This window comes from Rattus norvegicus, chromosome 18 (assembly GCF_036323735.1).
Source record: "Rattus norvegicus strain BN/NHsdMcwi chromosome 18, GRCr8, whole genome shotgun sequence".
NCBI lineage: Eukaryota > Metazoa > Chordata > Mammalia > Rodentia > Muridae > Rattus > Rattus norvegicus.
This window is the reverse complement of record NC_086036.1, coordinates 42,823,519-42,839,773: the sequence shown is the minus strand read 5'-3', so window position 1 is coordinate 42,839,773 and position 16,255 is coordinate 42,823,519. Positions and strand designations below refer to the sequence as shown.

The 16,255-nt window shown below is 42.9% G+C and overlaps 3 protein-coding genes across 3 annotated transcripts; all 3 read left to right on the top strand.

Annotated features, from left to right (window-relative positions):
- The first annotated feature begins 753 nt into the window (after nt 1–753).
- Nucleotides 754–2,947, top strand: LOC120098134 (ral guanine nucleotide dissociation stimulator-like). The gene is made up of 3 exons (XM_039097243.2): nt 754–987; nt 1,113–1,309; nt 2,143–2,947. The coding sequence occupies exons 1-3, from the start codon at nt 811–813 to the stop codon at nt 2,444–2,446; spliced, it is 678 nt and encodes a 225-aa protein (XP_038953171.1). The 5' UTR covers nt 754–810; the 3' UTR covers nt 2,447–2,947.
- Nucleotides 2,948–7,338: 4,391 nt separating this feature from the next.
- On the top strand, nt 7,339–9,535 carry LOC120098320 (ral guanine nucleotide dissociation stimulator-like). The gene is made up of 3 exons (XM_039097397.2): nt 7,339–7,581; nt 7,707–7,903; nt 8,731–9,535. The coding sequence occupies exons 1-3, from the start codon at nt 7,405–7,407 to the stop codon at nt 9,032–9,034; spliced, it is 678 nt and encodes a 225-aa protein (XP_038953325.1). The 5' UTR covers nt 7,339–7,404; the 3' UTR covers nt 9,035–9,535.
- A 4,420-nt stretch (nt 9,536–13,955) lies between these two features.
- LOC120098135 (ral guanine nucleotide dissociation stimulator-like) lies at nt 13,956–15,997 on the top strand. The gene is made up of 3 exons (XM_039097244.2): nt 13,956–14,169; nt 14,295–14,491; nt 15,313–15,997. The coding sequence occupies exons 1-3, from the start codon at nt 13,993–13,995 to the stop codon at nt 15,614–15,616; spliced, it is 678 nt and encodes a 225-aa protein (XP_038953172.1). The 5' UTR covers nt 13,956–13,992; the 3' UTR covers nt 15,617–15,997.
- The last annotated feature ends 258 nt before the right edge of the window (nt 15,998–16,255 follow it).

Genomic DNA, 16,255 nt, shown 5'->3' with positions numbered 1-16,255 from the left:
TATGTATATAAGTATGTTAGGTATATACTAACACTCATTGTGTTACATCTATATCTATATCTATATCTACATCTACATCTACATCTACATCTATCTATCTATATAGATATAGATATAGATATATGAAAGAGAGAGAGAGAGCGTATCAATCACTGGAGAGGATTAGATCAAGGACACCAGTAGGAATTGAAAGACAAAGCAATGGAGGATGAATCCACTTTGAAAGAGTGTTAGGGTGCCATCTTATACGATGGTGGATGTGCCTCAGTCGGCTGTTTACAAAGTGATATAAACTTGTGGGTTTAAGAACTAAGATGACCATGGTGGTGGAAACTGATCCTGGGGAAAAAAATTCCTATGCAAGCACACTGACATTGTGGGGCTACTGCCTGTCACAAGCATGCATATGGTCTCCTTCCACACAGAACACATACAAGGTCACATAAAGGCAAGGAAAAAGGCCTAGGGTATGTTCATGGTAGATGGGGATACGTAGGGCTGAATTTATGATCATGCTCACAGATGCAGCTCCACAGTAGGGACTGAGACTGCACAGCTGAGGTGCTGGCTGTATTAAGATATCTCTGGGGACAGCGCAGTGGGAAACACATGTATTCCTGAGTTTATTTGTGCACCTAGGAAATGGAAGGGGACATGAGAGCCTTTAAGGAATGTCCTGATCAAAGAGCTACAGTAATGGAACCACCCTCATGAAGTAGACCTCACAATGCAGAACCTTGGTAACCAGGCAACCTGCTGGTTAGAGCAAGGCCTACAGGCTCACTTGTCAGAGACAGTAGAGAGGGCAGGATGTTTTCTTGCTGTCTTCGGACTACTCGAGGCTCAGGCCTCAGGAGACACAACGGGGAAGGCCATGATGGTGTCTGGAGGCAGAGGATTCACTCTTGCTTTCAACGCCTGTGGCCATTTTCCCGAAAGGGAACAAATTTGACCAAGGCCAGCCAAGGACAGGAACACACAGACCAGGTAAGTGCTCTCTTTTCTCTGTGGGTTTGGCATTGAGATAATTCAGGTAAACTTGGATGAGGAGAACCATTCAGAAGGGTGCAGATCTGAGCCAGTTTGAACCTTCAACTTTAATCTCTCTTCAGGTGGAGAATGCTTCCGCCCAACACGACCAGATGGAGTCCCAGAGAGAGGCCTGCTCCAGGGCAAAGGCTGTGGTTGAGCAGATGAACACCCTGGTGCCTTCTCTGAAGGAATGGGACCCCTTCTCAGTCCTTGCTTTTCTGTCTACATACAGATATTTTGCCACCCCCCTACAGGTGTTGGACCTGGTTTTTGTGAGGTGAGTGCCCATCTCCACGTCCATCATTTCTGACCCTCCTGTTGGTTTCAGGAATTCCCATCTGCCCTACTCTGTCTCTCTCACCTTGTCTCTCTGGTCCTCTCCCTTTATGCCCTTCAAGTCTCTATATGTTTGTATGTGTCTCTCCTCTCTCCTCTCTCTCTCTCTCTCTCTCTCTCTCTCTCTCTCTCTCTCTCTCTCTCTCTCTCTCTCTTTCTCGATGGCTCTCCCTCTCCCTCTCCCTCATCTCCATCCCCATCTTCCTTTCTCTTCTGTTTCCCTCTCCGTTTCTTCTTCCTCTCCCTCTCTGTCTCACTCTCTATCTCTTGTCTCTATCTCAGGCTCTGGCTCTGTCTAAGTTTCAGTCTCTGTCTCTGTCTCCATCTTTTTCTTGTCTACATAATTGTCAGAACCCATTAGCATGCTTTAAGTAATTCCTTCTCCCATGCTTGGTTCAAGGGATTGGGCTGTCCAGAGCTGAGACCCTAAAATGGTTGTAACCAACCCCTCTACCTTTGAAAAGCTCTTTACCATTCTGGCAATATTTCTGAGGCCTTAGTGAATGCAATTCTCTCATACATAAAGGAGGTACTAGAAATATTGGAGTAGCAGTAGAGATGTGTCCAAAGTAGAGATCCATGAAAGACAATGCAGGAAATCATGTGACCAAGGAGAGGTCTGGATACAGACACCTGTGTTCATCTTTGGCACAGATACATGGAAAGCACCTATTGTGTACATCTGAACAAATATATCTGAGAGCAGCCAGAAGTGACAGTATTAGGTGAGGGGACTGGGACTTTAGAGGTGACATACTCTTTGGTCTTTTCTAGGTATGCTTACATCAAACCTTATTCTAAAGAGGATGAACAAGTAAAGAACACCCTCTGTAGCTTCCTGGAAACATGGATGGACACGAATCCTGAGGACTTTTGTGACCCAGCAGACCTGTTGCCTCTGAAATACCTGAAGGCCTACTTGAGTGTGTGCATGCCACACTCTGATCTTAGTGTCCGCGTCAAGAGGCTCCTGACCCAGTTGCAGGAAGAACATGCCAAGGATTCACAAACCAAGGATGAGGAAGACTCAGATCTGGGGAGACACACTGCCTCAGATCCGCACATTGAGTGGGTGTAAATCAGCAGGGGAAAGAGCCACTCTGGAGCCAGAATGAACTTGTGCACCAGAGCTGCTGGGCACAAAAACCCCCAGAAGGTTCTGTGATGCATGAGTCCCTGTAGACAGATGTGGCGGCAGCAGCCCAGACAGCACACAGGATAGCAGCTGTGGAAGCTGTTTCTCAGTATGTCTGTACATACGAGGTATCTTTCAGTCATGTCCTGCTTGTTATAGTGGGCCTACCTATTTAGAGGATGGCACTGTCACCTCTGCTCATCAATTGCACTCTGTGCTATATCTGAGCTATTGTTCCTGTAACTCACGATCAGCTGCTGATTTCAATCCAGCAGCAGTTCCAATCCCACAGCCAGACTTCCCTCCCCTGAGAAATAGCCTTTTTACTCCTTCTGATGTATTCAATGTTCTGTTTAAGTATTGCTCCTTTTTATTCCTTCTGATGTTTTCAATGTTGTGTTTATTTTAATTATTGGTTTTAATAAATTGTTAGTATTTGGTTTACATAGTCTAAAATGCTGTCTACAAATGATAGAAAACGTCTGAAAATTATGAACATTCCAAGTTGTATAAGGTACAAAAAATAATTTTAAAAAGATGAACATAAGCATTTGAAAACAATTAAGTGACATGCTTAAATTATAAAAGGTCCTACATAGTCTTTTTTCTATAGAACTTTACACATCACTAATAAATCAGATGTAATAATGTTCAACATTACCTGGCAGTAAACTTCAAACTAAACCTGAGAAATGGTACCACTTTTGTCCAGTGGTTAACAATTCAATCCACATGGAAGTCGCTATATTGTACACCCAGATATTCCCAGGGTTGGCGAGCATGGGGAATCAGAGAATCATGGCGCATTTCTAAGGCACCTGTGGAATGCCTTACCTACTTTCAGGAATATTCGGCATTTCTTCAAACCATAAAGGCAACTAATTTGACTTAGTTCCTGTAACGATGTATCAAAATCACCCAAAGAATTGAAATGGGAAATCCAAACTGGATAAGTGGTCTCCTGTAGATGAACTGATTAATTATAGTTTGTGCTACCTCATGCTATGGAATAGCAAAGGTACTGTTCAAAGCCATGAAGCCAAATACTAGTCTAGAATTAGGCAAGAATTTCCGTAATGAAGACATCTACGCAGGCAGAGAGCTGAAAGTTGGGAAAATGGGTTTTAATGGGTAGGAAGGTGTTTTTCAAATGAAGAAAGCACTTTCGAAAAGTATATAAAGCATTTTGATTGTATCCACCCCTCATCACATCCATCTACTCATAGCATGCCTTGCTGACCAGACTCCCTTCTGGTATTAATTAATTAATTAAATGAATTATTCTTATTAACTTATTTATGATAATATTTGATAACATATTCCTATTTTATTCACTCTCTGCATTCAAGTAATGTGGATCATGTAGGAATAGGTATGTGTCCACTGACTGAGTGCACGAATACAGTCAGTCCACCCCTGGTCACACCCTCAGACGAACATGATTCTCCCTCCCCAGGAAACAGCAGCTGCAGTCAGCATTGCAGAAAGTGTGAAGATTTCAGAATCCCCTTCTCCAGGGCTAAGAATGAGCATAAAATCCCTTAAAAACAATAACATGGAATCCAGAGCAGATACACAAAGGTCATGCAGACACAAAAGAGAAAAAGGCTCTATATAAATAATAGTGAAATATGAAAGTTAAATTACACAAAGTCCTGGTAGGACATTATGAACCAGGAGCCTCATTCATAGATATAAATGGGTTCGTTTTCTGTTAGCCATTTCTTGCTGAACAGGAGGACTGCACTAAAGAGAAGTTTGTTTACCTGGAGATTCTCATAGCCAAATCTGAACTTTCAATTGCAAAGGGTTATCAAGTGGAGATCATCCTGTGTGGAGGATGGGTGCATGAAGACACTTCTCCAGGTTAGGACTGAGTGCTCCTAGTTGACTCACTCTACATAAATTCTGTTTATGGGTCTCAGTATGTCTTGTGATCTGCTTGAAGCTTCTCTGAAGTAGGCTGAGGAAGGCACTGGTCTATGAGCCCAACAGTTCCTAAGGAATCACTTTTTTATCTTTCTCTTGTAGAACAGTCCTATTCAGATATTCCCCATGTCCCTGAACTATCTAGTCTCAGGCTCTTGGTCAGCAATGCCATGTGGGGTATAGGTCCAACTCAGAGAATGAGTCTTAAGTCCAGTCAGACATCTGTTGATTAATCCCACAATGTTTGTGTCACAGAAGGACATGCATATCTAACCAACCTGACACCATTGTAAGTCAAAGGTTCTGTAGTAAGGTCAGTGTTTATGGCTTTTTTTCCCCCATTGGAAACATGCAGAATTTTCAAGGGGCAACTAGATGCCTGAAAGGCAAGGAATCCCAGCTTTGGCTATCTCCCATCTCAGAATGCATTTTTCACTCCTGGAGCATCCATTGTCTCAAGGCAAGCTCTCTGGGATAAGCACAGTCAAAGTCTCCATGCTATGCCTCTGCAGTGGACATGCTGGGTGGACATGGACCAACAATACCGATCTAAACAGGATTCTCAGCAGAATGTTCTCGCTTAAATGCACTAAGACAAACGTTCAACATCCTTAGTCATCAGGGAAATAAATAAAATGACTGTGATTCTATCTTACCTGTCAGAATGGCTAAAGCAAAGGGAACACTTTTCTATTGTTGGTGGAAGTGCAAAATTGAACAACAACTTTGGAAGTGAACACTTTGGGCTTGTAGAAAAAAATACATACTAGCTGTTAACATGCTAAACTATCATCATACAATCTTTTTCGTTAATGGCTAGAAACAACGTAAAGTTCTTCAATTGAAGAATGGACAAAGGAAATATTTTACCTTTACACACTTGGGTATTCTTCAGCTGTTAAAAGCAACATCTGGTTCTATTCTGGCAAATGAATGGAATTGGAAACAAATATAATATATTCACTTAAATGTGGAAATTAATTTTAAAATAAAGAACAAGTATGCTACTACTTGACACAGAGAAAGACACAGACAAAGAGAACCTAAGTAATAAGAGGCCCCAAGAAGGAGGTACATGCATCACACCCTGAAGGGGAAAGAAAATCAACATCGATTTGGGCGTATTGGGGTGGGAGGTAGGTAGAGGAGTGGTCTAAATGAAGGGTAGAGAAAGAAAATGGAGGATCCAATTGGGAGAGAGGGTTGGGAGAATAAATCAGAATTGGGGGTATCTCTGGGACAAGCTGGAATCCTAGTGAAATGGAAACTCTTAGGAATCTATGAGAGGCGATCCCAGCTTAGATTCCTAGAATTTGGGGATATTGAGACTTCTCATGTAACCAGAAAGACTTTCAGTGGACAGATTAGGATATCAGCCCAGCAAGAAAACGTTTCATCTACATTTTGTACAGCCTATATCATGTACTGTAGTAAAAGAAACAAATTTCTAAAGGGTCTAACCAATGCCTTGACACATTTGAGCCCCATTAAATGGGAGTATGTCTACACCTCGCAATGCCTAAGGCACCCAGAACCAGAGACTGGACCACCCATCGACATAGATGCACACAGAGACATGAAAGAAAAAAGGGAATAGAAAAAATGCCAATGAAAGGATTTCTAGTAATATTCTGGTATACTCGGAGATTATTGCTAACACAATTTTCATCAGAAAAGCCTCACTTAGAAAGAGATGGAACAAGTACAAAGACACACAGTCATACATTAGGTAGAGCTAGAAAAACATTGTAGAAAATTTGGAGGAAATTTTCTTTGAGCTGAGAGGTAGAGCACACCACAGGACTGGGGGGAATATCCAGTCAAAGAAGCCCACAGGATACAGGGAGTGAAATGTCCACCAGAGATCCTGCATGGGGACCTGGTAGCCTACACTGGACTGACATGGACCCGCAGGACCTTGCAACACTTGTGTAGCTTCATCTTCCTGTGAAGCCTTAGTAGTGGGAGCAGGGACTGTCTCTGACTCTGTTTCCTGACTAAGGGAGCCATTCCACTCACTGAGTTAATAGGAGAAAAGTTGCCCTGTCTTAGTGAAAACTGATAAACCAGGTTGCTAAATGTACTTGGAAGCTGCCCTATTTTGAATATGAACGAATGGGTTCTGCTAGAGTTGACAAGAATAGTGCTCATGGAGATTATGTATATAAGTATGTTAGGTATATAGTAACACACCTTGTGTTACATCTATATCTATATCTATATCTATATCTACATCTACATCTATATCTATCTATCTATATAGATATCGATATATATATATGAGAGAGAGAGAGAGAGAGAGAGAGTATCAATCACTGGAGAGGATTAGATCAAGGACACCAGTAGGAATTGAAAGACAAAGCAATGGAGGATGAATCCACTTTGAAAGAGTGTTAGGGTGCCATCTTATACGATGGTGGATGTGCCTCAGTCGGCTGTTTACAAAGTGATATAAACTTGTGGGTTTAAGACCTAAGATGACCATGGTGGTTGAAACTGATCTTGGGAAAAAAAATTCCTATGCAAGCACACTCACATTGTGGGGCTACTGCCTGTCACAAGCATGCATATGGTCTCCTTCCACACAGAACACATACAAGGTCACATAAAGGCAAGGAAAAAGGCCTAGGGTATGTTCATGGTAGATGGGGATACGTAGGGCTGAATTTATGATCATGCTCACAGATGCAGCTCCACAGTAGGGACTGAGACTGCACAGCTGAGGTGCTGGCTGTATTAAGATATCTCTGGGGACAGCGCAGTGGGAAACACATGTATTCCTGAGTTTATTTGTGCACCTAGGAAATGGAAGGGGACATGGAGGCTTTAAGGAATGTCCTGGTCAAAGAGCTACAGTAATGGAACCACCCTCATGAAGTAGACCTCACAATGCAGAACCTTGGTAACCAGGCAACCTGCTGGTTAGAGCAAGGCCTACAGGCTCACTTGTCAGAGACAGTAGAGAGGGCAGGATGTTTTCTTGCTGTCTTCGGACTACTCGAGGCTCAGGCCTCAGGAGACACAACGGGGAAGGCCATGATGGTGTCTGGAGGCAGAGGATTCACTCTTGCTTTCAACGCCTGTGGCCCTTTTCGCGAAAGGGAACAAATTTGACCAAGGCCAGCCAAGGTCAGGAACACACAGACCAGGTAAGTGCTCTCTTTTCTCTGTGGGTTTGGCATTGAGATAATTCAGGTAAACTTGGATGAGGAGAACCATTCAGAAGGGTGCAGATCTGAGCCAGTTTGAACCTTCAACTTTAATCTCTCTTCAGGTGGAGAATGCTTCCGCCCAACACGACCAGATGGAGTCCCAGAGAGAGGCCTGCTCCAGGGCAAAGGCTGTGGTTGAGCAGATGAACACCCTGGTGCCTTCTCTGAAGGAATGGGACCCCTTCTCAGTCCTTGCTTTTCTGTCTACATACAGATATTTTGCCACCCCCCTACAGGTGTTGGACCTGGTTTTTGTGAGGTGAGTGCCCATCTCCACGTCCATCATTTCTGACCCTCCTGTTGGTTTCAGGAATTCCCATCTGCCCTACTCTGTCTCTCTCACCTTGTCTCTCTGGTCCTCTCCCTTTATGCCCTTCAAGTCTCTATATGTTTGTATGTATCTCTCCTCTCTCCTCTCTCTCTCTCTCTCTCTCTCTCTCTCTCTCTCTCTCTCTCTCTCTCTCTCTTTCTCGATGGCTCTCCCTCTCCCTCTCCCTCATCTCCATCCCCATCTTCCTTTCTCTTCTGTTTCCCTCTCCGTTTCTTCTTCCTCTCCCTCTCTGTCTCACTCTCTATCTCTTGTCTCTATCTCAGGCTCTGGCTCTGTCTAAGTTTCAGTCTCTGTCTCTGTCTCCATCTGTTTCTTGTCTACATAATTGTCAGAACCCATTAGCATGCTTTAAGTAATTCCTTCTCCCATGCTTGGTTCAAGGGATTGGGCTGTCCAGAGCTGAGACCCTAAAATGGTTGTAACCAACCCCTCTACCTTTGAAAAGCTCTTTACCATTCTGGCAATATTTCTGAGGCCTTAGTGAATGCAATTCTCTCATACATAAAGGAGGTACTAGAAATATTGGAGTAGCAGTAGAGATGTGTCCAAAGTAGAGATCCATGAAAGACAATGCAGAAAACCATGTGACCAAGGAGAGGTCTGGATACAGACACCTGTGTTCATCTTTGGCACAGATACATGGAAAGCACCTATTGTGTACATCTGAACAAATATATCTGAGAGCAGCCAGAAGTGACAGTATTAGGTGAGGGGACTGGGACTTTAGAGGTGACATACTCTTTGGTCTTTTCTAGGTATGCTTACTTCAAACCTTATTCTAAAGCGGATGAACAAGTAAAGAACACCCTCTGTAGCTTCCTGGAAACATGGATGGACACGAATCCTGAGGACTTTTGTGACCCAGCAGACCTGTTGCCTCTGAAATACCTGAAGGCCTACTTGAGTGTGTGCATGCCACACTCTGATCTTAGTGTCCGCGTCAAGAGGCTCCTGACCCAGTTGCAGGAAGAACATGCCAAGGATTCACAAACCAAGGATGAGGAAGACTCAGATCTGGGGAGACACACTGCCTCAGATCTGCACATTGAGTGGGTGTAAATCAGCAGGGGAAAGAGCCACTCTGAAGCCACAACGAACTTGTGCACCAGAGCTGCTGGGCACAGAAACCCCCAGAAGTTTCTGTGATGCATGAGTCCCTGTAGACAGATGTGGCGGCAGCAGCCCAGACAGCACACAGGATAGCAGCTGTGGAAGCTGTTTCTCAGTATGTCTGTACATACGAGGTATCTTTCAGTCATGTCCTGCTTGTTATAGTGGGCCTACCTATTTAGAGGATGGCACTGTCACCTCTGCTCATCAATTGCACTCTGTGCTATATCTGAGCTATTGTTCCTGTAACTCACGATCAGCTGCTGATTTCAATCCAGCAGCAGTTCCAATCCCACAGCCAGACTTCCCTCCCCTGAGAAATAGCCTTTTTACTCCTTCTGATGTATTCAATGTTCTGTTTAAGTATTGCTCCTTTTTATTCCTTCTGATGTTTTCAATGTTGTGTTTATTTTAATTATTGGTTTTAATAAATTGTTAGTATTTGGTTTACATAGTCTAAAATGCTGTCTACAAATGATAGAAAACGTCTGAAAATTATGAACATTCCAAGTTGTATAAGGTACAAAAAATAATTTTAAAAAGATGAACATAAGCATTTGAAAACAATTAAGTGACATGCTTAAATTATAAAAGGTCCTACATAGTCTTTTTTCTATAGAACTTTACACATCACTAATAAATCAGATGTAATAATGTTCAACATTACCTGGCAGTAAACTTCAAACTAAACCTGAGAAATGGTACCACTTTTGTCCAGTGGTTAACAATTCAATCCACATGGAAGTCGCTATATTGTACACCCAGATATTCCCAGGGTTGGCGAGCATGGGGAATCAGAGAATCATGGCGCATTTCTAAGGCACCTGTGGAATGCCTTACCTACTTTCAGGAATATTCGGCATTTCTTCAAACCATAAAGGCAACTAATTTGACTTAGTTCCTGTAACGATGTATCAAAATCACCCAAAGAATTGAAATGGGAAATCCAAACTGGATAAGTGGTCTCCTGTAGATGAACTGATTAATTATAGTTTGTGCTACCACATGCTATGGAATAGCAAAGGTACTGTTCAAAGCCATGAAGCCAAATACTAGTCTAGAATTAGGCAAGAATTTCCGTAATGAAGACATCTACGCAGGCAGAGAGCTGAAAGTTGGGAAAATGGGTTTTAATGGGTAGGAAGGTGTTTTTCAAATGAAGAAAGCACTTTCGAAAAGTATATAAAGCATTTTGATTGTATCCACCCCTCATCACATCCATCTACTCATAGCATGCCTTGCTGACCAGACTCCCTTCTGGTATTAATTAATTAATTAAATGAATTATTCTTATTAACTTATTTATGATAATATTTGATAACATATTCCTATTTTATTCACTCTCTGCATTCAAGTAATGTGGATCATGTAGGAATAGGTATGTGTCCACTGACTGAGTGCACGAATACAGTCAGTCCACCCCTGGTCACACCCTCAGACGAACATGATTCTCCCTCCCCAGGAAACAGCAGCTGCAGTCAGCATTGCAGAAAGTGTGAAGATTTCAGAATCCCCTTCTCCAGGGCTAAGAATGAGCATAAAATCCCTTAAAAACAATAACATGGAATCCAGAGCAGATACACAAAGGTCATGCAGACACAAAAGAGAAAAAGGCTCTATATAAATAATAGTGAAATATGAAAGTTAAATTACACAAAGTCCTGGTAGGACATTATGAACCAGGAGCCTCATTCATAGATATAAATGGGTTCGTTTTCTGTTAGCCATTTCTTGCTGAACAGGAGGACTGCACTAAAGAGAAGTTTGTTTACCTGGAGATTCTCATAGCCAAATCTGAACTTTCAATTGCAAAGGGTTATCAAGTGGAGATCATCCTGTGTGGAGGATGGGTGCATGAAGACACTTCTCCAGGTTAGGACTGAGTGCTCCTAGTTGACTCACTCTACATAAATTCTGTTTATGGGTCTCAGTATGTCTTGTGATCTGCTTGAAGCTTCTCTGAAGTAGGCTGAGGAAGGCACTGGTCTATGAGCCCAACAGTTCCTAAGGAATCACTTTTTTATCTTTCTCTTGTAGAACAGTCCTATTCAGATATTCCCCATGTCCCTGAACTATCTAGTCTCAGGCTCTTGGTCAGCAATGCCATGTGGGGTATAGGTCCAACTCAGAGAATGAGTCTTAAGTCCAGTCAGACATCTGTTGATTAATCCCACAATGTTTGTGTCACAGAAGGACATGCATATCTAACCAACCTGACACCATTGTAAGTCAAAGGTTCTGTAGTAAGGTCAGTGTTTATGGCTTTTTTTCCCCCATTGGAAACATGCAGAATTTTCAAGGGGCAACTAGATGCCTGAAAGGCAAGGAATCCCAGCTTTGGCTATCTCTCATCTCAGAATGCATTTTTCACTCCTGGAGCATCCATTGTCTCAAGGCAAGCTCTCTGGGATAAGCACAGTCAAAGTCTCCATGCTATGCCTCTGCAGTGGACATGCTGGGTGGACATGGACCAACAATACCGATCTAAACAGGATTCTCAACAGAATGTTCTCGCTTAAATGCACTAAGACAAACGTTCAACATCCTTAGTCATCAGGGAAATAAATAAAATGACTGTGATTCTATCTTACCTGTCAGAATGGCTAAAGCAAAGGGAACACTTTTCTATTGTTGGTGGAAGTGCAAAATTGAACAACAACTTTGGAAGTGAACACTTTGGGCTTGTAGAAAAAAATACATACTAGCTGTTAACATGCTAAACTATCATCATACAATCTTTTTCGTTAATGGCTAGAAACAACGTAAAGTTCTTCAATTGAAGAATGGACAAAGGAAATATTTTACCTTTACACACTTGGGTATTCTTCAGCTGTTAAAAGCAACATCTGGTTCTATTCTGGCAAATGAATGGAATTGGAAACAAATATAATATATTCACTTAAATGTGGAAATTAATTTTAAAATAAAGAACAAGTATGCTACTACTTGACACAGAGAAAGACACAGACAAAGAGAACCTAAGTAATAAGAGGCCCCAAGAAGGAGGTACATGCATCACACCCTGAAGGGGAAAGAAAATCAACATCGATTTGGGCGTATTGGGGTGGGAGGTAGGTAGAGGAGGGGTCTAAATGAAGGGTAGGGAAAGAAAATGGAGGATCCAATTGGGAGAGAGGGTTGGGAGAATAAATCAGAATTGGGGGTATCTCTGGGACAAGCTGGAATCCTAGTGAAATGGAAACTCTTAGGAATCTATGAGAGGCGATCCCAGCTTAGATTCCTAGAATTTGGGGATATTGAGACTTCTCATGTAACCAGAAAGACTTTCAGTGGACAGATTAGGATATGAGCCCAGCAAGAAAACGTTTCATCTACATTTTGTACAGCCTATATCATGTACTGTAGTAAAAGAAACAAATTTCTAAAGGGTCTAACCAATGCCTTGACACATTTGAGCCCCATTACATGGGAGTATGTCTACACCTCGCAATGCCTAAGGCACCCAGAACCAGAGACTGGACCACCCATCGACATAGATGCACAGAGACATGAAAGAAAAAAGGGAATAGAAAAATGCAAATGAAAGGATTTCTAGTAATATTCTGGTATACTCGGAGATTATTGCTAACACAATTGTCATCAGAAAAGCCTCACTTAGAAAGTGATGGAACAAGTACAAAGACACACAGTCATACATTAGGTAGAGCTAGAAAAACATTGTAGAAAATTTGGAGGAAATTTTCTTTGAGCTGAGAGGTAGAGCACACCACAGGACTGGGGGGAATATCCAGTCAAAGAAGCCCATAGGATACAGGGACTGAAATGTCCACCAGAGATCCTGCATGGGGACCTGGTAGCCTACACTGGACTGACATGGACCCGCAGGACCTTGCAACACTTGTGTAGCTTCATCTTCCTGTGAAGCCTTAGTAGTGGGAGCAGGGACTGTCTCTGACTCTGTTTCCTGACTAAGGGAGCCATTCCACTCACTGAGTTAATAGGAGAAAAGTTGCCCTGTCTTAGCGAAAACTGATAAACCAGGTTGCTAAATGTACTTGGAAGCTGCCCTATTTTGAATATGAACGAATGGGTTCTGCTAGAGTTGACAAGAATAGTGCTCATGGAGATTATGTATATAAGTATGTTAGGTATATACTAACACACATTGTGTTACATCTATATCTATATCTATATCTACATCTACATCTATATCTATCTATCTATCTATCTATCTATATAGATATCGATATATATATTTGAAAGAGAGAGAGAGAGAGAGTATCAATCACTGGAGAGGATTAGATCAAGGACACCAGTAGGAATTGAAAGACAAAGCAATGGAGGATGAATCCACTTTGAAAGAGTGTTAGGGTGCCATCTTATACGATGGTGGATGTGCCTCAGTCGGCTGTTTACAAAGTGATATAAACTTGTGAGTTTAAGACCTAAGATGACCATGGTGGTGGAAACTGATCCTGGGAAAAAAAATTCCTATGCAAGCACACTGACATTGTGGGGCTACTGCCTGTCACAAGCATGCATATGGTCTCCTTCCACACAGAACACATACAAGGTCACATAAAGGCAAGGAAAAAGGCCTAGGGTATGTTCATGGTAGATGGGGATACGTAGGGCTGAATTTATGATCATGCTCACAGATGCAGCTCCACAGTAGGGACTGAGACTGCACAGCTGAGGTGCTGGCTGTATTAAGATATCTCTGGGGACAGCGCAGTGGGAAACACATGTATTCCTGAGTTTATTTGTGCACCTAGGAAATGGAAGGGGACATGGGAGCCTTTAAGGAATGTCCTGATCAAAGAGCTACAGTAATGGAACCACCCTCATGAAGTAGACCTCACAATGCAGAACCTTGGTAACCAGGCAACCTGCTGGTTAGAGCAAGGCCTACAGGCTCACTTGTCAGAGACAGTAGAGAGGGCAGGATGTTTTCTTGCTGTCTTCGGACTACTCGAGGCTCAGGCCTCAGGAGACACAATGGGGAAGGCCATGATGGTGTCTGGAGGCAGAGGATTCACTCTTGCTTTCAACGCCTGTGGCCATTTTCCCGAAAGGGAACAAATTTGACCAAGGCCAGCCAAGGACAGGAACACACAGACCAGGTAAGTGCTCTCTTTTCTCTGTGGGTTTGGCATTGAGATAATTCAGGTAAACTTGGATGAGGAGAACCATTCAGAAGGGTGCAGATCTGAGCCAGTTTGAACCTTCAACTTTAATCTCTCTTCAGGTGGAGAATGCTTCCGCCCAACACGACCAGATGGAGTCCCAGAGAGAGGCCTGCTCCAGGGCAAAGGCTGTGGTTGAGCAGATGAACACCCTGGTGCCTTCTCTGAAGGAATGGGACCCCTTCTCAGTCCTTGCTTTTCTGTCTACATACAGATATTTTGCCACCCCCCTACAGGTGTTGGACCTGGTTTTTGTGAGGTGAGTGCCCATCTCCACGTCCATCATTTCTGACCCTCCTGTTGGTTTCAGGAATTCCCATCTGCCCTACTCTGTCTCTCTCACCTTGTCTCAATGGTCCTCTCCCTTTATGCCCTTCAAGTCTCTATATGTTTGTATGTGTCTCTCCTCTCTCCTCTCTCTCTCTCTCTCTCTCTCTCTCTCTCTCTCTCTCTCTCTCTCTTTCTCGATGGCTCTCCCTCTCCCTCTCCCTCATCTCCATCCCCATCTTCCTTTCTCTTCTGTTTCCCTCTCCGTTTCTTCTTCCTCTCCCTCTCTGTCTCACTCTCTATCTCTTGTCTCTATCTCAGGCTCTGGCTCTGTCTAAGTTTCAGTCTCTGTCTCTGTCTCCATCTTTTTCTTGTCTACATAATTGTCAGAACCCATTAGCATGCTTTAAGTAATTCCTTCTCCCATGCTTGGTTCAAGGGATTGGGCTGTCCAGAGCTGAGACCCTAAAATGGTTGTAACCAACCCCTCTACCTTTGAAAAGCTCTTTACCATTCTGGCAATATTTCTGAGGCCTTAGTGAATGCAATTCTCTCATACATAAAGGAGGTACTAGAAATATTGGAGTAGCAGTAGAGATGTGTCCAAAGTAGAGATCCATGAAAGACAATGCAGGAAATCATGTGACCAAGGAGAGGTCTGGATACAGACACCTGTGTTCATCTTTGGCACAGATACATGGAAAGCACCTATTGTGTACATCTGAACAAATATATCTGAGAGCAGCCAGAAGTGACAGTATTAGGTGAGGGGACTGGGACTTTAGAGGTGACATACTCTTTGGTCGTTTCTAGGTATGCTTACATCAAACCTTATTCTAAAGAGGATGAACAAGTAAAGAACACCCTCTGTAGCTTCCTGGAAACATGGATGGACACGAATCCTGAGGACTTTTGTGACCCAGCAGACCTGTTGCCTCTGAAATACCTGAAGGCCTACTTGAGTGTGTGCATGCCACACTCTGATCTTAGTGTCCGCGTCAAGAGGCTCCTGACCCAGTTGCAGGAAGAACATGCCAAGGATTCACAAACCAAGGATGAGGAAGACTCAGATCTGGGGAGACACACTGCCTCAGATCCGCACATTGAGTGGGTGTAAATCAGCAGGGGAAAGAGCCACTCTGGAGCCAGAATGAACTTGTGCACCAGAGCTGCTGGGCACAAAAACCCCCAGAAGGTTCTGTGATGCATGAGTCCCTGTAGACAGATGTGGCGGCAGCAGCCCAGACAGCACACAGGATAGCAGCTGTGGAAGCTGTTTCTCAGTATGTCTGTACATACGAGGTATCTTTCAGTCATGTCCTGCTTGTTATAGTGGGCCTACCTATTTAGAGGATGGCACTGTCACCTCTGCTCATCAATTGCACTCTGTGCTATATCTGAGCTATTGTTCCTGTAACTCACGATCAGCTGCTGATTTCAATCCAGCAGCAGTTCCAATCCCACAGCCAGACTTCCCTCCCCTGAGAAATAGCCTTTTTACTCCTTCTGATGTATTCAATGTTCTGTTTAAGTATTGCTCCTTTTTATTCCTTCTGATGTTTTCAATGTTGTGTTTATTTTAATTATTGGTTTTAATAAATTGTTAGTATTTGGTTTACATAGTCTAAAATGCTGTCTACAAATGATAGAAAACGTCTGAAAATTATGAACATTCCAAGTTGTATAAGGTACAAAAAATAATTTTAAAAAGATGAACATAAGCATTTGAAAACAATTAAGTGACATGCTTAAATTA